The following is a 26,545-nucleotide window of genomic DNA, read 5'->3' as shown; positions in this document are numbered from 1 at the left end:
AATTTGAAATGAATACTTCACTGCTCTTAGGGAACCAGAAATAAAAGCTTAGTACCAGGGTTTTAAGCTCTCCCCTTCACGTACTTTGCTAGTTTGGTTGAAAGTTTTCTTTCACTTCTCCAAGAATCTATTTGCAAGGGAAGGGAGGAGGCGAGAGGTAACTCTGAACATGGGAATCAGTAGGCTCCATCACAGGCACTCTGCAATTTTTATCCATCCTGGTTGTAAAGCATTTGAAAGCATCTTCCTGTGTGAATATATTTCTTCTCAATGAAAGCTCCTGCTCTGGAGGGAGTTGCACTGATCAGGAGTTTCTCAAGGCATTATTATGTCCCTGAATACAAAGGGCTTACAGCCCTAGCAGTCCTGCTCGGGTGGTGGTTGAATACGTAAAGGTTTAAAAAGCAGCACATTCCTTCAGCTTCACAACTGTACTTGCTAAGACAAATGTTTGTATGTTCTTTGTTTGGAACGAATTGAAAGCAGTAAAACACTTCAACTTGCTGACAAGGTAATACTGAAAGGTTGTCCTCCCTTAGCTCTCTGGAGAACTTCAGCCTGGCCTTAACACCTCTTACTGCATGAGAAAGCTCTTAATCGTGGACCATTGGCCATCTGCTTGGCAAAGAGCCCGGGCATCCTTCAGGTTACCTTCCTTAAGCATCTTAAAGCCCTTTTCATCGGGGTGAGGAGCACTTCTCTTCAGCCTTCCCCAGCACCACTGATGACATAAGCTATTCCAGTCTCTGCAGTCAAAGAATTACCACCATAGAGCTGCGCTGGCATAGAAACCTCTAAGTAGATTTTTATTTCTTCTCTAGGGCAAAGAATTTTGGAAAGAAAACCTGTTTTACGAAATTTTTTGCTTTTTGCCTATGTTGAAAACCACATTTACGTGAACAGACAAACATAAAGATCACTTTCTTTAGCTTCAAGACAGCAAGAACAAGATTTTTCCTCCTGCTGTACCAGGCTCAGTTGCCAAAAGGTAGTGAGAAGGCCTCGTGCAGTATAAAAAGGAAGTAGTTCTTTATATTTATTTCCCTGACATTCTTTTCTGGGTGAAAACTACTAATGGAATAGCAAAAAAAAAGCTTTTTACAGAGAGACAAAAGGACAAAGTACTGATCATGCAAGCTTTGAATAATGCTTTGTGAATGTTTGAACTTTTTTCACCCATCGTTGTCCTCTCATTTCAAATTTCTGCTGCTCATTTCTGTCTTGTTAGAGAAAGGACTTTGATTTTTATAAATTTGCAGGCAGGCCATAATTTTAAATCAGCAGTACAATAATTCAATAATCTCTCGCAAATGAAGGATCTTCTGAGCTTACAGAGGTTAATTTACTATTATCACTTACTCCTAATTCATTATTATGAGCAGTTGCAGGTATAATGTCATAGAGCGTGTTCATTTCTTCTTGTCTTGCTCCAAATGCCATATAGATTTCAGCAACTAGCTCTTTGAGCCCTCCTTGGCTCTACATTTGATATGGAGCCCATAATCTTTCTGACAGTTCTCTTGTGCAGACTCTGTTTTGAAATAGCAAATACTTCTCATGAACATCTCTCAAAATGTCACTTTTACCTAATCTAAAGAAGCAGATTTTAATTATCTGTATGCGTCGAAGTGATATCATACATGAAATTTTTACATTTATCAGATTAACACAGCCCCGATATTAACCGCACTTTGTGGATACCTGCAATGCTGAAGATGGAGGAGTAAGAAATGGCAAGTCCAGTAGCGTTGCAAGGACATGAATTTACACCTTCAAAGTTCTCTAGGCCCATATTAATTCCAGGAGTTTAATTAATTCCTGGTACATTACACAAGCTACCACAATATCTGTACTTGCAGGTGCCAGTTTTCTGTTCTGTTTCTCCCTTTGATGTATCTCGGCATTATACAGGCTCGACTCTGAACATGGGAAATAACCTTTGTTTTGAAGACTCTGGAGTTGGTTCTTCAACTCCAACTGGAATTGCACACTTTTATCTCCCAAATATTTCAAACCTTTATGATTACATTAAAGCTTTACCGACACAAAGACCCACAGAAAGCAGCTGTTCCTATCTTTAAGTACACAGAATTACCATATTTGGGTAGCATCAAACCCACTTATTCTGTTCCTACCAAGGACTAGAGGGATTGTACCCAAGGGTAAGTCTGCCAACTAATTACTCATAAAAATTCAGGTTCTAAACACCTGCTCTAAAAATTTTTTGTTTGCTTTAGCTTTTTGCTGCTTTATTTATGAGTGTGTTTTTAAACAATATACATCCATTTTCCTATTAAAATATATACTATTTAATTCACCAGTTGATTTATTACCTTCTGGTATATCACAGGTGATGTCTTGGATGGTACATTTTAAATATAAATCCATCCTTATTTTTTAATTATAATAATACTCTTTATAGTTGTACACTGTTGGAAAAACACCTATTGTTATTCAAAACATGCAGCAGATAAGAATGAAACTGCTCTCCTTGTGCTCCAAAAGGTGCTGGCAGGTGTTTATGGTTACATAGGATCTATTTAAATAATGACCAAAGTCACTACAGGTTTTTTTTCTTTTTAGTTTTCGTGGGATTTTTTAACATTATATATATGCTTTCACTACCAGCATGACAACAGTAGAATGAGCTATAGCACTAGTTTCTTACCACTATTTCATTGCCACGTTTTCAAATCAGTAAACAATATAAAAACTTTCCAGAAGACATGAAATCTTCTTGTTAAAGTATTCAGGAAATACAGGAATCGTTCTAGGCCTGACTTAGGCCCAATTCACAAATTCCCACCTCATCCCCAGTTTGCACCATGATTAAATGCATAATAAACACATTGACTGCAGCGGCATTCCCAAGGATCAACTGAGATCAGAATTGAGTCCACTTTGTGTCATCTTTTCTTCTGAAGAATTGCCATCTCCTCTCTAGAAAGCCCCAAAATCTTTCGAAATCTGAAAGCCACCACTATTAAAGCATTGTATTCAAACCTTTAAGTAACAAAAGAGGGAGAAAAAGAGCAGCAGTTCACCATGGATACTATTGATTGAAACCATTTAAATACCAACTGAAATGTCACAGACATTTACAGCTACATTTCTTTAAAAAAAAAAAAAGAAATTACACATGTTGACAAGTAAATAACATGAGATTGCTGATCTTGGCAGCTGTCATCTAGACATACCGATAAATTATTCATATCAGCTTGTTTTATTGTCTTGCCTCTTACAAATGGCGCAGCGCAGGTCAAAACAGAGACACGTTCAGAAATAATGAGTCGCGTTATCAGGACTTTTCCACTGGAACAGACGGGTCCAAGCACGAGCGCGCGGTTCAGGCTCTGCCCTTGGGCTGGGACACCCCTCGGATCCCCCACGGGCCGTGCCCACTTTCTCAGCCTACATCCCTTTGCCCCCGCTGCCTGGTCCCACTCTTTCCCTTCGCAGCAATGGGGCTCAAGCCCCACAACTGCCTCCTCCGTCCTGCCTGGGGTTAGCTGCAGAGGAGTGGGACCTTTCAAAGCCTCGCTCACTGCCCAGCACTCTTTTAATGGCTAAAAACCACAACCACGCCTGGTACTACGCCTCTGTCCATGAAGAAACCTCCTCCCTCCCTACGGCAGCATCCTCAGGACTGGCACAGCAGTCTCAATAAGCTGGTTATTAGGGTGCCCATGGTCCTTAGGCTCCCGGGATGTCCCTCGGAAGCGAGAAGGCAGAGCTGAGAGATGCTACGTGGATGGTTACACAGACTGTGCACCGGCCGCGAGCATCCCACAGCTTGTGGGCACCTCCGTGGATTTTACAACCCTTTATACCAACCAGTGCCACAGAGCAACAGCAAACATAGGAAAGAAGTAACCCATGTGAAGTCTATGTGGCAAAAAAGCACAGAGGAAAAACATACATTTTTAAGACACCTTAAATGTCTCTAAGACTAACAAGACCAAAGAGTACTAGAATGATAAGCCACGACCTGTTCAAACCCTGGCAAGATACTGAAATGCTTACTATATTTCTATTACCAATACCGAATGCTTTGGTGACAATATATTGATCTCCAGTCACACTTTTGAGAAATTTATTACATCATTTCATGAAAATTACCCAAGTTAAGGTAATAGAATATTATATTTTTCTCTGAAAAGCCAGAAAATTTCCCTGCTTATAAGGAAATAAGTGGCAAATAGTGAAATCATACTTTATAAGTATTTTAGCATTTGAAGTCTTACCACTACATGAAATATAGGTAATTTTTCTTCAAGATCAATAGAAGGTCTGTTTTCAAAATGACTTCATATTGATTGAAGGGTCAAAAATGCCCCAGGTATTGATTGTCTGCATATAATCACGTTTGGCTCAGTAAGTTAACCTCGTCTACAAGTGAAATGAAAAGAGATCCACTATATCACTTAAGCAAAATATTTTCATTGAATTTGAAAAATTGCTTCCATCAGTCATCAGTGTCTCACTGACAATGTATTTTCTTTTCCTTTTTTTTTTTTTTTTTATAAAACCTCAGGAAGTAGATTTACATAGAGTGAACAGCCAGGACAAGCTTGGCCTTACTGTGTGTTACAGAACAGATGATGAAGACGACATGGGTATTTATGTGAGTGAGGTAAGATTGAGCTGATTTCCATAAGATACAATTTGTCCTTTAAACTGCAGTGGTGGGTATTTAAGACATTTGTCTTCTGTTTGTACCATGCTCGAAAAACAGCCAGAATGCAATAATTGAAAGAAATCTAGTTGTTTTTCCTTTTCTCCAAACTGAGTGAAATCCTGCATCCATTGAAGTCAGACTTTGTTATGTTACCATGCAGTGTTCATTTTTCCCAAACACAGACTCAGCGTTCAATTTCAGATTATGTTTTCAAAGTGTTTTTAATTAATCTCCCTTTAATTTTTGTTCTCAGTTATTCCAGAAACAATTTTTTTAAAAAAAACCCGACATACTTTTTATTTGCAAAGATCTGCGGCCTGTTTGTCTCTCTTTGTCCCCTTTCATGAAATAAGTAGCGTTTCATACATAATCTTTTTATCATGCAGATCCATTTCAAATTAGTAGCAGCAGTTTGGGGAAAGAAACTCATAACTAAATCTAAAATCTTCCATTAAAATGCATCACTTAGGACATAATCCTTCCTGTTCTGTATGCAAAAACTGGTTTTAATCAGAGGACTGTGTTATAAAGCAAAATGTTAAATTATGAGGTAACTCGATATCATGCAAACGTGATAAGCCTACATTCTCTGAAGACACATCTCAGGAAGAAGTGGATTGGGTTTGACTTGAGCATTTTAATTTGCATTTCACTTTGCCTGACATAAGCAAGGAGGAGTCCTGTAGTCACTAAGTGAGAGGCAGCAACCACAGACACAGCAGCAATGACAGACACCCTGGCTTACAGCATCAGTCGTACTACCAATACTGGGTTTAAAACGTGAAGTAAATACGGAGCGCTCAAAGCCCGGAGCACTCACAGTTCTCTTATTTTGTAGATTGACCCCAACAGTATTGCTGCAAAAGACGGTCGACTCCGAGAAGGGGATCGTATTATTCAGGTATGTGTGTAAATGGTTAGAAGTCTGCTAACACACTATAATCTGCTGCAATGTCTTTATTCAGTATAATTTTTACAAATTATTCCCTTCAGACTGGTATTCACATGCTTCCTTTTAACTTTCTGAGGATATTTCTCTTTCCTCTGCCGTATCTTGCTCAGATTTTGGTAGTCCTGGCCAGGTAGAGCTGTGTATTGGCCCTGTTCTGCAGGCTAAGTGTTTTGTCAGCAGATGTCATGTTTCCAGCACATACACTGATACGCTTCCACCTTTAAGTCTTCCTCCTACCACACAAACTGTCTATTTTGGCCCAAGAAATTATTCCTCTTTGCAGAATCTCTCCGGGCAGCCCTGTTTATTCACAGGGATGTTAGCACTTGTTCAGCAAGCTGACCACCAGAATGAGTTGTCTTCCAGGTGCAACAAGCCTACACCACAGGGGCTTTGTCAGAAGTGGGCTCTCTTCTGCACAGACACTAACACAAGTAGAGGTCCACATTCCATTCAGTCTCTGGGAGCAGGATCCACAGCCTCACCTGTCCCACACAGGGATGTTCCTGTTCCTTTCCACCTACCAGAGCTGATGTTATGATTCGGCTCCTGCCCAACTCTCCTTCTCCAGTTTCTGTCCTCATAACTAGGCTCTGCACATCACACACAGGTATGGAACAGCTTCACGTGTCCAAACCACCACACTTGCCCAGCGCTTACCTGAACAACACAGCTGGAGATGTGAACAGGGACTGTGCCTGGCCCGTGCTGCACTGGGATTTATCCACCACGCAGTTCTGTAGAGCTCATCCCAGCAGCATTTAAGTGTCCCTATGAAAGGACTTCATTCTGTTGCTCTTTTCTTTAAAGATCAATGGCATAGAGGTACAGAACCGAGAAGAAGCTGTGGCACTTCTCACCAGTGAAGAGAGCAAGAACATCTCCTTGCTTGTGGCAAGACCAGAAATTCAGGTACTGTAGCAACGACAAACCCCTCTCTTGAGCCTTAATTAAAAGAGTCACTGTTTTGTAGAAAGCAGTTAGCATCTTTTGAAGAATTTTAACCTACCTAAATCTACCAGATCTACCTAAAACTATATTACACAGTTTGACTGGACATACATATGGTCTAAAATAATGGAATTCAGCAGTCACAGTACATATATATTTTTTATATTAAAGTTCAATTTATAAGACATTCAGGGATTTATATATGCTGCAATGCTATTACAAACATCAGGGCAAGGTATTATGGATGGTTTCAAGCCACAGCTTTGAAGAATATACTGAACTCTAATTCCTATAGCTATTGATTATTCATTCATTCAAACACCTATTATTTAGCCCTTTATACATCATCTCTTAATGCAGTTAAATGCTCTCAAGAAGCATCCTCAGCTGTAATAAAAGCTTGAACCAGATCCCTTTGTAGGGCAGGGATTAGCACAACAAAGATGTTGAACATGCAGCCACAAGCACTGTCGCTTGATCTGCTCTGCTCCTCGTGCTGCGAGAGCAACCCTTGCCAGTGCACCTGGAGACAGGGTCAGGCTCGTGACTGTCCTGGTCGCCTGGATGTTTCTGATCTTTCCCTTGGGGATAACTGAGGCTGGGGGGTAAAGAAGTCCTACAGACCCCTAGCCAGTATTTTTCCCTCTGACCCTTGATGCTGCCTCACAAGCAGTGTGTTGAAGCTTTAGGCCCTGGAGTATTTTTATATATCCTAATCAAGTCACACACAAACCAAAACAGCCCCAACTCTTAGAAATATTTCCATGGATGAAAAAGCTTGTTTTGTTTCATATATAAATGGTTGCTGAAGATAAAACCATGTTGCTGGAGATGGAGGTGGCTGGGGGGAGGTAGGACAGTCAATACCCACACTTAGCAGCAGGAGATACGTGCTCCTTCCCAGGACACAGCAGCACTGTCACAGGAAGGAATCTCCTGAGATTTCCCAATCACTTTCCGCAAAGAAGGGCCATAATTTATGTCAGTCTTCATTCTTTTGACAACATTTGGTTTGTTTTTCCCTCCCTTTTCACATAGCTTGATGAAGGCTGGATGGATGATGACAGAAATGATTTTCTGGATGACTTGCACATGGACATGTTAGAGGAACAGCACCACCAGGCAATGCAATTTACTGCCAGCATGCTTCAGCAGGTACTGCCGCTCTGTTGTGCCATGCTGTCAAAGCTTCACATTCCACTCAATATTCCAATATTGTGCTTGACTGAATACACTTAGTGTCTCGAATGACGATCGAGGCAAAAGGACTTTCTGTAACATCGAGATATTACATGACTATCCACAAACTTCATCTGGGGGACCAAAACGTTGTCAAATGTTACCTTTCTTATTTTGCCCCTTACAACAAGGTGATCACAGTTGTTAGAAATCCACCGTCCTGGCTGTCATCACTGAGAGAAGTACAAGCTGGGCGTACAGTAGATAGAGCAGGCAGAGAGCTAACTGACAAAGTTCCCTATTTGATCTGCACACACATACTGCAAACAGCCTGCCTCCTGAAACCTGAAAATCCAAATGGAAAACTCTGAAATAAGTTCTATATATGGGGAGAAAGGCAAAGAAAAAGGTTTTACAAAGCAAAGTTTATGCAGGGCCACAGATGTGGGCCTGTATTCCCCATTGCTCTGCCACGATTGATGCAATCATACAAGTTCGTGAATAGTTTTTCACTTTTTGTCTAGAGTTTTTTCTAGTTTTCTAAAACTACATCCTCTGTGGGAGCCACATTTTCTGAAGGGACATATTCTCACTTTGGCACGACAGTAGAACTGGTTATTTTTGTGCACCTAAGTGGGAGAAGAAACATTTCAAAAGTGTGACTTCTACCATTGTTGCTACATGCTCAAAAGCAGCCCTTAGGTTCTTGTGAAAAGGACACCCACAGCATGCTGTTTTCAGTCACCATTTCTATGAGTTCTTAATAATATCTTTCCCATAGAAGTAAAAGACAAAAGATGCTGAAAGTGTAACAGGCAACAGATTAAGGAAACTATTAAAAATAAACACCCTGAATATTGTATGTCCTTGCAATAATTTCTCTTTCTGTCTTTTGATTTTTGCTGTTAGAAGAAGCATGAGGAGGATGGAGGTACCACGGATACAGCCACTATTTTATCTAACCAGCATGAGAAGGACAGCGGAGTGGGGCGCACAGATGACAGCACTCGCAACGATGAGAGCTCCGAGCAGGAGAACAATGCGGATGATCACACCACCTCCTCCAACACTTTAGGGAGCCAGAAGCAGCTGACATACAGCCATGACACCCTAGGAAGTGGCGATATGCAGTTCAGCAATGAATCCTTTATCTCGGCTGACTGCACAGACGTCGACTTCCTCGGCATCCCTGTAGACGAATGCGAGCGATTCCGGGAACTGCTGGAACTGAAGTGCCAGGTGAAGTCTGCCAGCCCTTACAGTCTGTATTATCATAACAGCACGCTGGATATGAGCAAAAGCGACCAAGAAAGCGTTGACAGAGAGCTGGAGATGCTGAATGAGGAGCTGCGCAATATCGAGCTAGAGTGCCTGAATATCGTGAGAGCTCATAAAATGCAGCAGCTGAAAGATCAGTACCGGGAGCCCTGGATGCTGCACAACAGCGGGTTCCGCAACTATAACACAAGCATCGACGTTCGCAGGCACGAGCTCTCAGACATCACGGAGCTCCCCGAGAAGTCTGACAAGGATAGCTCGAGCGCATATAACACGGGCGAGAGCTGCCGAAGCACACCGCTCACGCTGGAGATTTCCCCCGACAATTCGCTGCGCAGAACTGCAGAAGGCATTAACTGTCAAGGTAACGAGGGGGCAGTGGCATATAATGTCTCCCAAAAGAATTTATTTGCTAGCTCAGAAAATCACGAATCCAGCACTGGTAAATGCCATGCCTCTGCTAAAGATCCCGACCTTGGCAAGCAGCTGGAAAGCAAAGAGAGAAAAGCCAGCGATGGAACCAAAAGCCCTACCCATGGTCAGAAACCTTCTGGCTCCTGTGTCTCCCCGTACCATCACTCTCCGTACAAGCACGCTCATATCCCTGCCCACGCACAGCACTATCAGAGCTACATGCAGCTGATCCAACAGAAATCAGCAGTGGAGTACGCGCAGAGCCAGATGAGCCTGGTGAGCATGTGCAAAGACTTGAATTCAAGCCAGAGCGAGCCGAGGATGGAGTGGAAAGTCAAGGTCAGGAGCGATGGGACCCGCTACATTACAAAGAGGCCAGTGAGGGACAGGCTGCTGAGAGAACGTGCCATAAAGATTAAGGAGGAGCGCAGTGGTATGACTACCGATGACGATGCCATAAGTGAAATGAAGATGGGCCGTTACTGGAGCAAGGAGGAGCGGAAGCAGCATTTAGTGAAAGCGAAGGAGCAGAGGAGGCGGCGTGAGTTTATGATGCAGAGCAGGTTAGATTGCTTAAAGGAACAGCAAGGTGCAGAAGAAAAGAGAGAGGTGAATATCATTGAACTGAGCCACAAAAAAATGATGAAGAAGAGAAATAAAAAAATATTTGACAATTGGATGACAATCCAAGAACTGCTAACCCATGGAACAAAGTCACCAGACGGCACACGGGTGTACAATTCCTTCCTGTCAGTGACTACTGTATAATCGCCCTTGCTAAATTATGTACATAAAACGCTACCATTGGGGTAGAAATCAATGCCTCGTTCAATGTGGCAAGATTTTTGTATATAAGATACAGCCATCGAGTTTATAGTTCAAATACTGAACTCTACAACCGTGGGTGCCAGGATCTCCATGATCAAGTGGAGAGGAAGCTTGCCCATCCCTTCAAAGGCAATATTAGCAGTGCTTTTTGGAATACTGATTGTACTTTTTTTACTTGTTACCTTTTACATGAGGTGTTTAAACATCAGAAATGTATTAACCATACTTACACAGGTAATTTGCTTAAACTATAGTCATATTAAAAGGTACCCATGCTTTTCTTTACCTAAAAGAATGCAAAACACCCACAGGAGCAACTACACATGTATTTTTTGTGAAACCATATTCTGTGATATTATTTTGCTGTTGTTCACTTCTACACAGAGTGCCGTTCATCAATATTTAGCTCAAGGTTTAGACTCAGAATTAGAGTCATTCTCTTGTAATACTTAACATTTATCAAACAGCAGGTTTTAGAGTTATGATCAACATTTAAACATTTTTCTTTTTAAGGTTTCTGAAGAAAGTATATAGGTTTCATCTGAAAAGCCTGAAGTAAAGTACACTATACTGCAGCTTTAAAGGATTTTAAAGCATGTTTGCAAATGTTGCAACCTATTGAAAAAAATGTGCATGTACAGCTGATCTGTTTATATAAGACAGTTTGTGGAATTTGAAAAGCCCATGGTAGTAACTGTTTGCTTTATAGATTTGAATGTATTGAATTATAAAAGCAGTTTCATGAAATCATCATTAGCTACAAACGTTAACAAGTAAAATGAAGTAAAATAAATTATTGTTTTATATTTCAAACTATTTTCAATTCTTTTGACTCCCTTCTGGTTTCACCACATCAAGTACTCTTTCCTCGAGCGTAGCTCCTGTGCTGCAGGAATGCCTGGACGGTGTGCCGGAAAATCTGCACCCTGACTTTGGGGGGAATTTGTGTTGAGTTTTCTTGAGGGAAGGAGAGATGGAGGGAAGAGGCATGGGAGTAGGAATATCAAGAGTAGAATCAAGCAGTGCATATCTTCAACTCACAAGGCATTTAAGATGACCTCTAAGAGAGAAAGATACAGGATTTCTGCTCTCCTGTTTTGCGGTGTCTTAGTGGTATATACAAACTTCAATATTCAAACTTCATTTGCACTAAAAATGGACAATATGTAAATTAAAAAATAGAAATTAAAGCAAATAACTATATAAATTAAAAGATATGGTGAAAAAGACAAAAAACTAAGTGTCAAAGATGTATCTCACTCCTTTTCTCATTTTCTATTTCTAATTAAGAATGCAGATATAAATCTGAATAGTCTGCTGGATGAAGTAAAGTAGACTCATTATGAATAACTCCCAGATTCTCAATTCCCTTTTTCCCTTGCTCCCCACAAAAAACAAAAATAGCTCCCAAACCCTTCTCATTTTTTGTTCTGGACTCTTCCATCATAACTATACATAGCAAAAAAAAAAAAAGATAAAAGTTGGAAGGGGAGAGATTAACAGCTTCTCAGTGCCTATTTTGTCTGTTATCAAGCAGCAAACAATGTATTTGTTCAGGGTTTTTTTAGCACTGAATTAGCATTGAATGTATGTCTACCATATTCCACAGTAAACTCTTTTACATACCCCAAAGTGCATCTTCAGCCCATGTAAATTGTCACTGTCCCTTGAAATCTGGCACTCACGTCAATAAGCCTCTGTAAATTTATCCTCAAACAATATTTTCCTTTGGCGTAAAGTACTAGTCCTACTGCAGTCTATGAAAGATTTTTTTTATTGACTTCATTAGAGCTGGGATTTCACCTGACATACTACCAGCCATTACATCACGAGTGGTACAGTATGAAAAAATACATGATTTTCACCACACACTGCCTTCAACATAAGACGCTCGCTATCTCTGTTCTCACATCTGCTTTACTCCAAGTTCATGTCCTGTTCATCCCAGCTGCAGGCACCAGAGCCACAGCAAAATGTTGCCTCTCCTGAAGTTCAGAAATTCAGATGCACAGGCAGAACTATGATGAGTGTGGAATCACAATCCTTAAACCAGGCATGAAAAGACAGTTAAGCCATCTTCAGTCTACCTGGAAATACTAGAGTAAGATTTGAAGTGCTCTAATGAGCAAGAATTATCATCAAGGTGTTCCTCATAAAAACAGGCTCCTTTGGAAAACTTCCCAGGTCATGGTTCCTTTAGGCATCAGCTACATAAACGCTGAGCATTGTATGCATGTAACAGCAGAGAGGTATTTGTGAATTCAGGTGTGATGCGTAGAAATTACACCAAAGCATCAACAGTATAAAATTTACTTTCTTTAAAATGTTGAAATAAAATTATTGGCCAAGAATTACTCTCACACCTTTGAGTTTTTCCTCACTAAACACTTGTTATTTTGGCCAGTTAAAAATCACCTCTCTCCTTCAGTATTATGATTTATTAACTAGCATCACTTCACAGAATCCATCGTTACCCTGGAAATCCAGGCAGAAGCTTTGCAAACTGCAAATTTTCCTTTTCCTTTCTCAGTTACCACACACCCTTTTTCACTGCCTTATCGAAGTACTTAATGCAGTGTTGAAAAGGGAGATTTTGGGTCTTTTTATCACTTACAAGGAAACGTTGGAAGTTACCATAATGTTAGTCCAAACCTGACCTCATTACAGCGAGATGAATCAGACTGGGAAGCAGCCTTTGATGCCTAAGAGGAAATACTTCATCCAACAGCTTTTCTAAAAATTGCATTATAGTACATACCCCAGTGCTTAAAAGATAATAACTGAAATTGTTGTTCTAGTTGCCTACAGGACATTTCATGCAAGAAATCTCCACCCACCAGTGGAGATTGCATCTCCTGTCTTACTAGAGGCTTTACCTGAAAACCCAACACTCTCCACCAACTGCTGCACACCCCTGCAGAGCAACAGAGCCGTCCTCACAGCCTGGGCGCGGGGTCCTGCCCACAGCAAGGTGCTGACTCAGCTTCCACCCCAGTTACTCGGGAGTCTGGCAGGGATCAGCCCTGGGAGGTGTACTCCTTCCCTTGGGGAGGCTCATTCCAAGTGGTTTTTGAAGTTCCTTTAAACCTGGAAGGAACTAAAGGGAGCGTTGCTTACTTGGAAGTATAAATCTTCGTTTCCATCCTCCTCCTTTTCCCTTCCTCCTCAGCCACTTTATTTAGTGTAATCTCAAGCTTGGGTGACCACTGATCCCAGAATAACAGGTACACAGGGAGAAATCCTAAATACACGGGGGGAGCAAGCAATTCCCAAGCACCCTGAGAGGTTGTACCAGAGCCCCTGCTGGGGGGCTCTCACACAGCCATTATTCATTCCTACTGCCCTACACCCCACCTCCCACTTGTGCCACGGTAGCAGCGTGACACAGTTACAGACCAACGCCTCAGTCCCCATCCTATGCCAACGCGTGCCCCTGTGGCAAACGAGATGTAAACAGGACGCCCTGGATGAAGGTTGGTGCAGAATTTGGCCTGATTCTTTGCAACGAAAACAGGCTTTGTGTCAAACCGGGGTCAGTTCCTCTAAGTTGCAGAACATCTCCCAGACATAAGATCTATAAAAATGTAAAATACTTATTTGCGAGTAGGGTTTAAATCAGCGTGGAATCACCCAGTTTAGATGTGCACTGAAATGGGAAAGCCCTGAACCAAACCTAACAGCATTTTTTTGTAAATTAAAAGAAGAGAACTTGCACATTAGGGATGGCAAATAAAATTAGGTAAGACTGTGTATTGCCTAGGGACTAGTGGTTGGAGAACTAATTAGGATTATAAACTGAACATATGTAAATTAACCAAATATAATTATCTGCTAGTGGCCTTTGCAAATAGGTTACAGGATACTTGTTAGCAAAATTGCTCAAATGCCTGGAAGCCATACAAAGCAAGCCATAAGCAATTTAAACTCCTCTTTTTATTTTATTTTTCAATTGTTTTTCAAGCAGTCATCGTATTAAGGATTTATTGGAACATAAACTAATTAGAGAGAAAACCCAAAAAACAAAAGTAAGACAGAAACTGTCACAGCAGATGCCATACCTCCATCCCGGGGGCCCTTGCTTTTATTAAATGTAAATTCTTTAATGTGACAAAATAGCAAAGATTCTGCTTGGGGTTTCATCCCAGCATTTCTCCATCAGAACAGCTCCTGTGAGCTTCCAGCCAGAGTTACTCCAGAAGAGCGGTGGCTTTCTTGCACAAGTACAGCTTCTCGGCTGTACAGGGCTTATGAAGATGTGTTCACTGACCAAATGCAAACACGCAGAATTAATGCCCCTTTTCTTTAAGCGTCTGTCATGGCACAAAGCAGTACTAGATTTGGAGGGTTCTGTGGGGAAAGCTGCTCTCTCCCAGTTCATGTCATCAGAAACACAAGACTGGCCGCTGGAGAGACTGCTAATGTTTGGTAGTCGAGACAGTGGTCTATGTTATACACCAAAAAATAAAGGAGTCTCACATACAAAGGTTAGCATGGCTGATTTCACACTCAAGCATGGGGGCTTTAGCACACAGGCCCACTTATGTGACCTGAAAGACTCCAAGCAATCTCAGAAGATTTGAAAATGGACTATTAACTTACTAGTTAATTATCCTAAACTGTACTAGTGAAGGATATGGAGAAGCACCATCACAGCTTTGCATATTGGAGCAGAAATTGATTTTCTGCTGCTAACCACACCTCCCACATGCCTTCTAACAGTCATTGGTTAATGTTTTAATTTACAAAAATTTAATGCCAATATTATAAAAATCTGTGTAGCTCCATTTGAGTCAAAGCCCAAATAAAAATCTGGGCTGATATTCTTACTTTTTCCTTCTATGCAAAAATCAAAGTAATTTTTAAAACTTAACTAAATTTCTCTAACATCTTCTTCAAGCACCTCTACATATACATGAAAAATCAAGTTAAAGCAAGCCCAAACAGCCCATACCTATTTCTCCCAGCAGATGATGTTGGCCTTAGGTCATGCGCTTCTCTCACCGTACTCCTATCTCTCCCCTTTCTGGGAAAAATGAGTCAGCTAAGTCAGAAAGGGACCAGAAAGACTAATCCCCACAGTATCCTAGTTGGGTCTGGGCCCAGCTATGACTAGGGATCAATTACATATGCAGGAAACTACACACGTAACATTAAAAAAAGCCAAGTCTGGCTCTGCTTGGATGTTTTGATTTTGTGTTTACTTCTTCAGGACCAAAAAAGGACCTAGTCCACCTCACATATGATGATAAGCACATAATATTCCATGTTAAATTATAAATCTGCTCTGTTGGGCGTAGAAAAATCCCCTAAGGACTGGAAATGTCTTCATTTCCACGGCATAAAGAGATTAAATGGCTTGCTCTGAAACCCAGGTAGGAGATTCTATTATAAAATAACAACCCTGAAGCACAGGCACTTGCCCAGAAATAAGGGGTCAAAATCAAAATGCTGACAAATCCCGAGCTGCAGAAGTGCAAAAGGGCATGATAGCTTGGGTGGCTGGGTCATGGACCACTCACTCTGGCCAGGAGAGAACCCTTGGTCTGTCCTTTCAGATAAGTTTGCCAGGGAGGAACTTTAAAGGTAATTTCTTTGACAATCCATCCTTTTTATGTTAAGCAACTGCAGGACCATGCGACAGGGAGCCCCATTAACTGAGAATAAGAACTTCTCTGTAAAAGTGAACTTTTGGTGACCTTCCCTCAAAGAAAATGCTTCATCATATTGGAGTGCGGGCCTCCCAGGTGTCACGGCGAGGCTCGGACCGGGCAGGACTCCATTGTCCCTATGAGGAGAGCTAGCTTTGATTTTTGATAATCCATCCTTCGGCTTAGCTGGGGCTTTGTTACCTTAGAATGCCATAAACAAAGACTCCCCCAAAAGGCAAGTCCAGCTATAATTGTTTAATAAAAGTAAATCAAAAGGCTGCAAGTTGAAGGCACCCAAGGTTTGTCAAATTTCTGCTTAGTTCCAGTTAAATGTCAGCATCCAACATTTAGTGGTCCTTAGGGCTTGCGGTAGAAGCCACAATAAAAGCAGTAAGGTCACATCCAAATAATTTCCACGAGAAACACGACTCAGTTACACCATAAGGTCCAGCAAGCACAGATGCCAAATGTAACAAAAAATAAAGCCAGTTTTACAAAGCTATTCCAGAAAACGCTTCTCTGCTCTACTGCATTTGAACTCTCATTCAAAGAAACTCCACAGGCTTCTCTCCACAAACTGAATTTGAGGCAGAGGCAAGCACTACATGATTGTTTGGTAATGAACTGATGAGCCTTTTTGAGCATTTCCATTCCAAAGTCATCAAAAACTCTCTCTATCAAGGAAAGACCAACCCTTGCTATATACACAACCGCACAGCTTTCTCCTGTGTCAGTGTTTTTCAATGAGGCTAAAAGTTTTTGCTTCATTTATTCTTTCCAGAAGTCTTTGCAGGGATCTCTCTGGGCATCTGTATTATGGAATAATTAAGGCTGAAAGGGACCTCTGGAGATCATCTAGCCCCATCCACCGCTCAAACACGGCATTGTCAAGGATTGCTAAACACAATATAAACAAACGAACAAGGTGCCACAGAATGCAGCTTTAAGGCAAAGCCCAAAGGCACAATGAAGCAGACACTAAAAGAGGGGTTAATAGTTTCAACACAAGCTCTCCACAAGCATTTTCTGACAGACACTACAGCATGCCCTTCACGTCCTAGTCCTGCAAGGCTTTTCATTAAGCACCTTAAGTACCAGCTTTCCTACTGCAGACAACAGCAGGGTCTCAGGCTTTAGAAAGATGACATGAGTGGCCCTTGGGGCGTGGGACAGGGCAGTGCCTGTATTAACAGGGTCCTTTGGGTCCCAGGGCCCTGGAAAGCAGCACAGTGGTGCAGTCCCTCTTGCCATCAGTGACCCGAAGCACCAGTCACAGCTGGTTCATGAGGTCAAGGAGTGGGAACAAGGCTCTAGCATCACGCTGCAAAACTGTTGTACCACAGCCCTGAATGTGGTCAGGCATGAGGAGAGAGGCAGTTGTCCACTTGACACACAAGACTTGGCAGATAGTTTTGTGTTTATCCCCTTAAAATACCCGCACTGAAAGCGGCACACACACACCACATGCCCAGAGGACAGAGGTGGTTACATGCCTTCAGGCACGCTCACAACAGTATTGTTCCTTTGAATTATTCAGGCTGAGGAAAAAAGCCACATTATTAAGAAAAAGTAATAACTACCACATAACACATCTGTGTGTATTCGCGAGTCGCACATGTGCCAACTCTTCTCCTTCCTGAGTCCCAGTACAGTTTCTAAGTCCTTTGCCCAACCATAAATGGCACCAGTCCCCCAGTGGAAGCTCTGCTTGACTTTATGGGAGAAGGAGCAGACCTTGCTGAAGAAAACTAGCTTCACTCATCAGCATTAGTATCTTATATCTCAAACACACACATACATATGAGAAAAAAAAAACACAAAGCTAGAAAACCTTTTCACCATGTTTTACAGTAATGTAGCATCTGTCATTTTCAAAACTAAGTCAGAATAAACATGGCAATTTCAGTTGCCTGCATGTGGCTGTTGATGAGTGCAGAGAAATATTTCCAAATGAAATGGATGAACATCCATGTGGCTAAAATAGTACAAATAGGACCAGGCACAGCTGGTACTTTCTCTCCTAACACAGAGATTAGTGCCATCAGCAGGGGCACACAAGCCCCAAATGCAGTAATTCTGCTAAATAACAAGTGCCTGCCAAAGGCCTTATGTATTCCCAGCACAGCTTTAAACCTCAAGTCATCACCAACATCTGAGGCAACAAGGTTGCCTTAAAAATGCAGTTCAAATTTTCATCCTCTCCACTGCAGGAGGAGGAGACCTGCTTCCGACTCAGGTCACCCATGTGCCAACCCACAAACAGTAGCAATGGAACCCAGCAGAGTACCTCACAGTACTCTCCTTTTTACTTTAATTATGCCAGCAACCCCTCAAACATCTCTCCCCCCTCTCTCACTGTCCTGGTACCTCAGTTCAGGTAACGACAATCTTTTGTTAACAAGCAGGAACACAACTTACATTTACAAGGTCAGTGACCAAGCATACCACTTATCTGAAGAAGTACTAAAAATCATTTTTTAAGGACCAAGTTAAGAATCTTCACTCCAACGATACTCACAAATGCAGCCAGCACTTTCATATGTAAGGTAAGTCAATACTCTTTGAAGACTGATACACCAGGTAGATCTCATGTGCTTGTGGTCCTCAGATACGTAAACAGTTGTGGCAAGGCAAAGGGAATGACCTGTTCCCAGGCAGAGGTACCCCATTTTTCTCCTCTGCAGAGGTAGAACTGCTCCAAAGCAATTTAAGCCTGATGAAGCTACACCATGCAGAGTAGAGCTAAAAGGGATTAGAAACAAGCACCCAGAGTGAGAACATTGCTCTGGGAGGACATTCAAGTCTGTCCCTAGCAGGGGAGCACTGCTGAAATCACCACCATGTACAGAAGGCAGCAACTGCAAGCCTTTCTCAGGGTCTGCATTTGAGGTTGTGATTCTTCCTCATCTTAGGCCAATCTGAAGTTTGCCCTGTCTCGGGAGTGGCAGTCTTGTGGGAGGTCTAACTGCAGAAGGGCAAATCTTCAGGGCTGTCAGCCAGCGGTCAGCTGTCAAGAGGAATTCAGCCAGGACAGAAGGTGACCAGCTAAAAAAACACTGGCACTGAGTAAAGCATCCACAGTCCTCCCGTTCAGCCAACGATGGCAGGGCTCTGGTCACTGTCTGTTTGCTCCTCCCTGCACAACCAAACTTCTGCACGCGAACAGCCACAAAGTAAGCTTGTTTAAACACTGACACAGAGGGCCTTACTCAGAGAGACCACCGGGCATATGGAACACTACAGCAAGTTATTCACAAATCTGGACTGAGTGTCCATTCTCACCCACCACTGGGCACAGGAACCTAACAAGTTTCAGAGGGCAGTTATTAGAAAAGAAGGTGAAGCATTCAGCCTCTAGCCTCACATCATCCTGAGGTCACAGCCATTATTTACTACATCACACCAATTTTTGTTTGCCTACAGTACACATTTGACAAAGTCCAGGGAAAGCAGTAGCAGAAGAGTTCAGCAATGAGATGATAAAAAACAGCCTGAGGGTTGGTGGGCTACCAGGACAGCGAGACAAAAATTCATTTAAAATAAAAAAAAAAAAAAAGAAGAAAAAAGGGAAGGGTTTTGACAAAGACAAAACTGAATAATGCAGAACAATTGATGCACCCAGATGACAACCATTACTTAGGAATTACAATGCAAGTCTGAGTGAACAGAAAACTGAGAAGGAGGTAGACCTGCCAGCTCAGGAAGTTCCCAAATTATTAATTGCCAGAACTTGCGAGGGCTAACCCAGGCAGCAGCACTGGTTTGTATGTGCTTTTCAGAAGCATCTGCTAAACTGCACAATTAGAGAGAAAAGACTGGGTTATATGGACTTTGGGTTTGAGCAAGGACGGAGTCATTGCACCATAATGACATATGCAAATAGGACAAATACAAAAAGGACCCCATAGTCAGAGAGAGTCTTTAGGTACCAGCTCAGATGACTAAGCAGCAAGTGAGCTGCTGGAAAGGGAGATGGGAAACGCATTCACTTCTGGTTCCTCTTTCTGAAGTAGAATTACTACAAGCATTTAGCAGCTTACAAAGAATAACGCCTTACTTGAGATACAAATCAAACTTGTTCTAAAGCTGCTAAACATGCTACTTCTTTGGAGAGGAATACAATTAGATTTCTATGAAGACTTTTTTTAAAGGATGTTTTATTTTGATATTGACATGAAATTTTAGAGACTAAAATAAATCCTAAAATGCTCTGACATAGAATTAGGGTATTTAAGGATAAGCCTGGATTATTTGCAGAAAGCTGGGAAAACCCAGCAAAAATAAGTCTCTGCCAACAGCTGACTAGTTCTCAAAGGGGACAGATGAAAGAGCATTGATGGTCTTTGTAAATATTCTGAAATACAGTGGGTAAACAGAAATTTAAACTGATTCAGAGTATGAAATGGCTAGGAGTCCTTAGAAGTTAGTTCAAAACTCAGATCAGGCCCATATGAATAAGGATTCTTGCTCCCACTATGGTAGACAGATTAGGACATATCCTATCAGACCCTAGCAACACCACAAGAATTGACATATTTAAAATCAGATCAGAATTTGATCTATAATTTCTTGCTAGTAATTTCAAGCCACAGCTGAAAGAAGCCAGGCATCTTCTGCCAGAAGATGAATGATTTACACCCATGAAGTCACCATCTCAGATCATTCCTATCCTGACAAGTCTCAACTGAGGCTTTATTTTCTCATTGACTATCTTTAATTGGTAAACTAATTTTATTAGTTCATTGTCTTTCTACCCACTCACTTGTAAACAGGCCAAAGTATTGACAGCAAGCAGTCTTCCCAATGAAGATGATAAGCTCATGGGTAGGGCCCCACTGGAGGAATTTCCCAGGCAGAGCTGAATGTTGAGAGGCAGAAAGCTCCTCTGCAAAGAATTTCCATTGGAGAATGTCCTCCTACATAAGTGACCCAGGGCACCTTTACTATCCCAGCCCAGAACTAGGGTGAGCACCACAATGGCCAGTTGCAAGCATAGCTTCAAGTCATGTCTCCTTTAAACCCTAATCAAGTTGCTTCTTTTGTTCAATAGATGAACAGACTTCCTTTGCCTAGTAGTGTTTGTCCATAACAAGCCATATATCATCCTGCACTTGCAATGGCAAATGTGACTTGAGCTTAAGTTGAAGAGAAGTTTTACTGGGGGGAAGGGAGCAGGAAAAGGAAAGGTTAAAAATACTCTCTACCAAGATTAGAGTTGCTGTTATGTGAATAGTGAGAAAATGACCAATACTGCCTAATAGCTGAATCTCAATCTAGGAGGCTTTTTTGCTTTTATGGCTCTGTCTGCTTCATTCCGGTGTGAGCTACAAACCATAACTTTAATAGCTTCAACCAAAGAGTTATGATAATATCAGATACTGTGGATGATGAGCAAATAACAGCAAAAATGTAATGAAAAGTATATATTTATGTCCTTGCTATTAAACCCAAAGCTATAAACATTGACAGCCCTAAGATTAGCAGTTTCTATTGTCATTGATTAATGCCTTGTTTTGAAGAACAAGGAGAAGGTTAAAACAAGAAACAAAGAGGTTTTTTTACTTCTCAATCTGAAAAATTACATTGGCTATTTTAGGTGGAACCTGCATTTCTAGAACATTTTCATGTAAGGCAGAATGCCTATCAGTGGAAATGCAGTTGGAGAGATTTTTTTAGGGTCTTTGAATCGTACCACAATGCACATATTAAAACACTAATTAACCAACGACCATGCTCACTAATGTGTACACTTCAAATTTGTTTTTTACGTCCTTTCCATTAGCATAATTCTCAGCTGACAGTGCAGCCATACCCACCATGTATTCACTGCAAAACAGGGTTTCTTTTAACTCTTAGGTAACTATTGCCTCAAAGACTTTGAGGTGGGAAAGTCAACCTATACAACCAAATGCAAAAACATTGCCATTAATGCAATTCATCAGGATAACTAGTGATGCAAAAAAATCTTCTGCCTGTGATGGCGGCAGGGATGCAGATGGCGGCTTAGAAGTCAGTCAGAAGAACTTTCCATGTCTGCTGCAACCTAGAAGATAATGGTTCTGCACCTGGCTCCATCCCCTGTAATACCATGTTTCCCTCCCTTCCCACCTAGCCACATATTCAGAGGATTATGTTTTTCTAGTACAAGCCTTAACCTCATGTCTGGTTCTGAATGGAAAAAATAAGGTCACACACTCTTAACATTTCTGTAACGCTACCACCCTCCTCCAATCTGATAAGAGAGAAGTTTCATTTCTGCTGTTTCTGCTCTGATGAAATGTTCATACAAACCTATGCTGAGAGAGCACAAAAGATTTGCACAACTCTTCCCTCCAGTACTGCTCCCCCTCTCCTGAACTCCTCTTTTAACCTCCTGAGTTTTGCACCATACAAACACAACACCTGATAACTACCCAGAAAATCCAAAATTGTGTCCTCTTGAGATTTCCAGCACAAAACAGCCTAGAGGTTCTCTCTTTAATCATTTTAGATTAAAAAAAAAGAAATACAGAAAGGAAAGAAAATATCTAACAAAAACTATAGTAGATGGCAAGTCTGAGACACACTCAGCAAAAAGGTAAGTCTGTGCCATTTCCTGGGACAGACACTGTGCTCTTAAAATACAGCACATGGCATCGGTGTTACACGCAGCATATTATACTGGCAGTTCATCAATTCTCCTGCCAGCCCACTGACCCTTCTCCCATTAAAAAGGCATCAGCTCTTCCTTCTATTGACATTTACCATTCCTCTTTCCCAGCCCTCTAAGCCCTTCAGTTCGGGTTAGTCTAAGCCCCCATGGCATAACCCACTTCTTTTTCTTCCAGGTAGCCACCCTGGGCATAGCCCGACTCACTGCAATTCCACAAGTTCTCTCAACACTTGTTCTAACAAGCTCAGGCAAAAATGAGTTTTCCTACATCGGCAAGGCTTGAGAAGATGACCTTTTTGGTGAAAAGCCTAATATTTTTCCTCAACTGAAAGAAAACCTATTTCTCCTGAACATCAGAAACGCTCATTGTGCAACACTGTTGTATATTGTTATTTATGTGCACTATTCTTACACTGGGAGCAAAGATGCCCATTCCTGCAGACCTTTGCCATGGCTTTGTGCTAGTCCTTAAGGGAACTGGCGTGATGTTTTCTTCTTTCTTTTTTTTTTTTAATAACCTGGATTGTTATTATTATTATTGCTGCTGCTGTTGTTAAAGAGCTCTAGGGGGAGATGTGGAAATAGTCTGTTCCCTTGTGTAATGCCTAAAATCAAACCAGAATACATCAGGCTGACACTGCCTGCCTGTTATTGCCTTAAAGCTTGTTATTAAAAACAAACAAAAACAATTGCTGCACCACGGCATATTCCACCTCCCCCAGAATGGAAGGGCAATTTAATCTAGTGGTGAAAGACATACAGGATTCAGGACTCCTTTACAGTGACTCTGGCCAGCCAAGATCACAATGTGCATTTATATCCCAGCCTCTTTGGAATATAAGAAATGTGGAGAGTACTCAGATGAAGAGAATCCCACTTGCTTATGCAGTTCTGTACGTACACTGTTTGCACTGGAGGATGGCGTATCACTGAATTTTGTCTTTGCAAAGGTTAAACAATTACAGAATTCCTTCAGTGAAAGCTTTCCATAAACACCACTGCTGTTCCAGTGTCAGCACTGAGCAGCAGCACATGTCCAAAGTCTTGCAAATTGCTTTTCTGGTGGAAAAGATCACCGACAGGCAGTAGGATTTCTCTGTGGCTTCAGAGTAACAAACCCAAGTGTTCCACTCAAGCTTGTGAAATACATTTTTGTCCAATGCCTCATAGTTTTGCAGGCAGTAGGGACATGAGCAGAGCCATAGCTCTGGGTCCTTACAGTTACTTCCATTCAAAATACCTTTATTTTGATTCGACACTGTGCATATAGCAACTGTGTTCCTGTCCCACGTACCAGTCATGGCTAAAATGTCTGTTCTCTGTGTGTACAAAGTGCCAGAGCACAGACACCAGTGACGCACGCAGGCAGCCTCTGAAGAGGCACGTGGCTCAGTGACATACACCAACTATTTGACATGTTTGTCCACTGTTTGGTGTTATGCTCCTTTCAGAAGAGCTGAGCAGGTCCAACGGATACTTCTGGAAGGACAGGAAGGTTTTTCCTTCCTTTGTGAGCAGGAAGGGGACAAACTGCAGAGTTCCCTCTCATGAGAAACTCACTATCTTGGGTCGTAGTCTCTTAGGTACCAGACTTCAAGTACAAAAGCTTCTCAAGTCTTCTCTGGAGACCTCACTATAATAGAAGGTCTACACACGCCTGCCTCCAAAACTCTGACCATCTATGGATCTCTAGGACTTTATTGATCGTTTTAGAGGAACTACACAGATAAACACAACCCCCTCACTGGCCACTAGCACACCATACTCCATCTCCTGTCTGAGAGAGAAGAAATAACAGATTGGGGCAGGGGAGATGAAATTAAAGCAGTTTCCTTCCTTACACAAAGGAATCAAGCATGTGGGTTTTTTTAGATTTTTAAATACTTTGAACACTCCAGCAAATCCGTGAGCATGTGATATGGTCAGCCTGGCAACAAATGAAGTGAACAAGAAGGAGCGTATATAAAAACAATTGAGCGAAGTCCTAAGGATAATAGCAGGCAAACACAAATCTCCGCAAATTTTAGAGAGATTGCTACTCTTGAAGCACATATAAAGGATACAAAGCTAATCAGCCATTTAATGGACAATCCTATAAATTAAGGGACTATAGAAGTCTGGTGTCTGGAGATAAATGGATTTTCTTCTCTTTAAGTGTTTGCAAATTTAGGGAAGATGGAGCTGGCCTTTGTTTTCTTGAAAATAAAACATTTCAGAGATATTACTCTGCTACCAGCAATGAAATTTAGAGTAAAAACACAAGCAAATAAAGCCTGACATATAGATATGTTAGCTGCAGAGTAGAGGGCTGGTCTCACTGACCCAGGAGGCTCTGTCTAGTCCTTTGTTCCTACAGCAGTTAAAACAGAAACAAGAAATCAACACCTACACATATGAACATCTTCAGGGTTTGTGATCATAAGCTGAAAAGAAAAATATTCTGAAAAAAATCCAACTTTGATCCTTGCCACAAAGATGAGCCCAAACAAAGCCCAGGACGCTGCCACTATGTACAGGATCTGGCACAAGTACAAGGTCACAATTCAGAGAGATCTGGTCCAGCATAGTGAGTGGGTAACACAAAGTATTTTAAACAGAACTGTCCTTTCCTCCTAAGCAACTGAGCAGAGCTAGTTAACATCAGGCACCTTGCTTCATGACGATAATTTTGATCCATCTCTAGGAATATGAAAGCCAGAAATGTGCATGATGCAACTATGGCCCGAGAGCAGGCAGTGGGACGCAGCTCTGACTGCCACAGCCAGCCAGTTTGGACTCCTCAAAACCATCTACATGTTCACCTGGTGCTCAGGTGCTCATATGCTCAACATTTACTACTCAGAGTAATGACGCTGCCAAACACCCAACACACATGAACCATAAGACACAGAAAGCAATGGAACAGACAAGTACATAGTTCTAAACGCAGCCTCAGGACTGGGGAGGATGATGCACAGTGCTCCCCATCCCGTACTACAAAGCACCCACCGCACCAGGCACACTGAGGCAAGGTGGGAAGGAGAGAAGAGATCCCTTTGCATTTCCAACTTTCTAATTCTGTCATTAATACTGTCTTTTACATCATAAGGAAGGAACAGCAGGGACAGTCAAAGTTTTTTCCAACAAATTATTTTTCAGTGAAAGACTGTGTGCTTGACCACACACATGTTTTTTAGAGTATATACTTCTTGATTCACATTTTACTCAACAAACTAAAAGGGGCACAGTTCTGTGTGCAACAAGACATGAACCCAAGGGTGTTCACACTGCCACCTGCACACCTCTCTTGATCAGCCAACAAGGATATCATTATCCTGCTTAAATCACTCAAACAGCACCAGTAGGAAAAATAATTTGTGCTGTCAAAACAGTTATGACCACCAGACTGAAGGTTCTGTTTTTATCTCTTCTAGTCACTGTATTTTTTATTTGAATTTTCTTCATTGGTATTGACAGAAAGCAACAATGTAAGTTAACACCAAGTTTTACATTTAATTCCTGATTACATATTATTATTCACCTTTGTGATTACGATTCAAATTTTACATGAAATAGGTTTTCAAATTTGGGAAAGTTTTGAGGTACAACTTAGGAGACAAATACACAGGAAAGAAGATGCTCAGAAGAGTCTTTCAAAAGATTTTCCAGGGCCCATGATCCATCTTGCTTGTTAAAGCACAGAGAGGAAATGCTCAGCTGAGAAAAAGGAAAAGGGTTTGGACTTTTCAAGCAGTTTCTTTCAGATTGACTTTTAATACACTTTGCTAAAACAGTATCTCAACAGCCTTGTCACATGTATGCTACTACATGCTATAAATCTGTTTATATTTCATGCACATTATAAACCTTTCAGATGAAGAGCGTGTACTCTTGCACCACCACTGCAGAATCCCCACTCTATAATACTCCTAACCACATTCTTAGTGACAGTAATGCTAATCCCAGTCATATCAGCTTTCTCACGT

At 41.5% G+C, this 26,545-nt stretch overlaps 1 protein-coding gene across 3 annotated transcripts in view; it reads left to right on the top strand.

Annotated features, from left to right (window-relative positions):
- Window positions 1-11,093, top strand: part of PDZRN3 (PDZ domain containing ring finger 3) — a 140,988-nt gene extending 129,895 nt beyond the window's left edge. For 2 of the 3 annotated variants that reach the window (XM_068408492.1, XM_068408494.1), the window contains 5 exons: window positions 4,535-4,633; window positions 5,517-5,579; window positions 6,441-6,542; window positions 7,620-7,736; window positions 8,670-11,093. In XM_068408492.1, the coding sequence (XP_068264593.1) occupies window positions 4,535-4,633; window positions 5,517-5,579; window positions 6,441-6,542; window positions 7,620-7,736; window positions 8,670-10,220 (1,932 nt within the window). In that variant the 3' untranslated portion in view covers window positions 10,221-11,093. The remainder of the gene's footprint in view (window positions 1-4,534; window positions 4,634-5,516; window positions 5,580-6,440; window positions 6,543-7,619; window positions 7,737-8,669) is intronic. The other variant, XM_068408493.1, reaches the window with a different exon arrangement.
- The last annotated feature ends 15,452 nt before the right edge of the window (window positions 11,094-26,545 follow it).

Source organism: Nyctibius grandis, chromosome 10 (genome assembly GCF_013368605.1).
Source record: "Nyctibius grandis isolate bNycGra1 chromosome 10, bNycGra1.pri, whole genome shotgun sequence".
Taxonomy (NCBI): Eukaryota; Metazoa; Chordata; class Aves; order Nyctibiiformes; family Nyctibiidae; genus Nyctibius; species Nyctibius grandis.
Note: the sequence above shows the minus strand (reverse complement) of the source record. Positions and strands in the feature narration are given on the sequence as shown.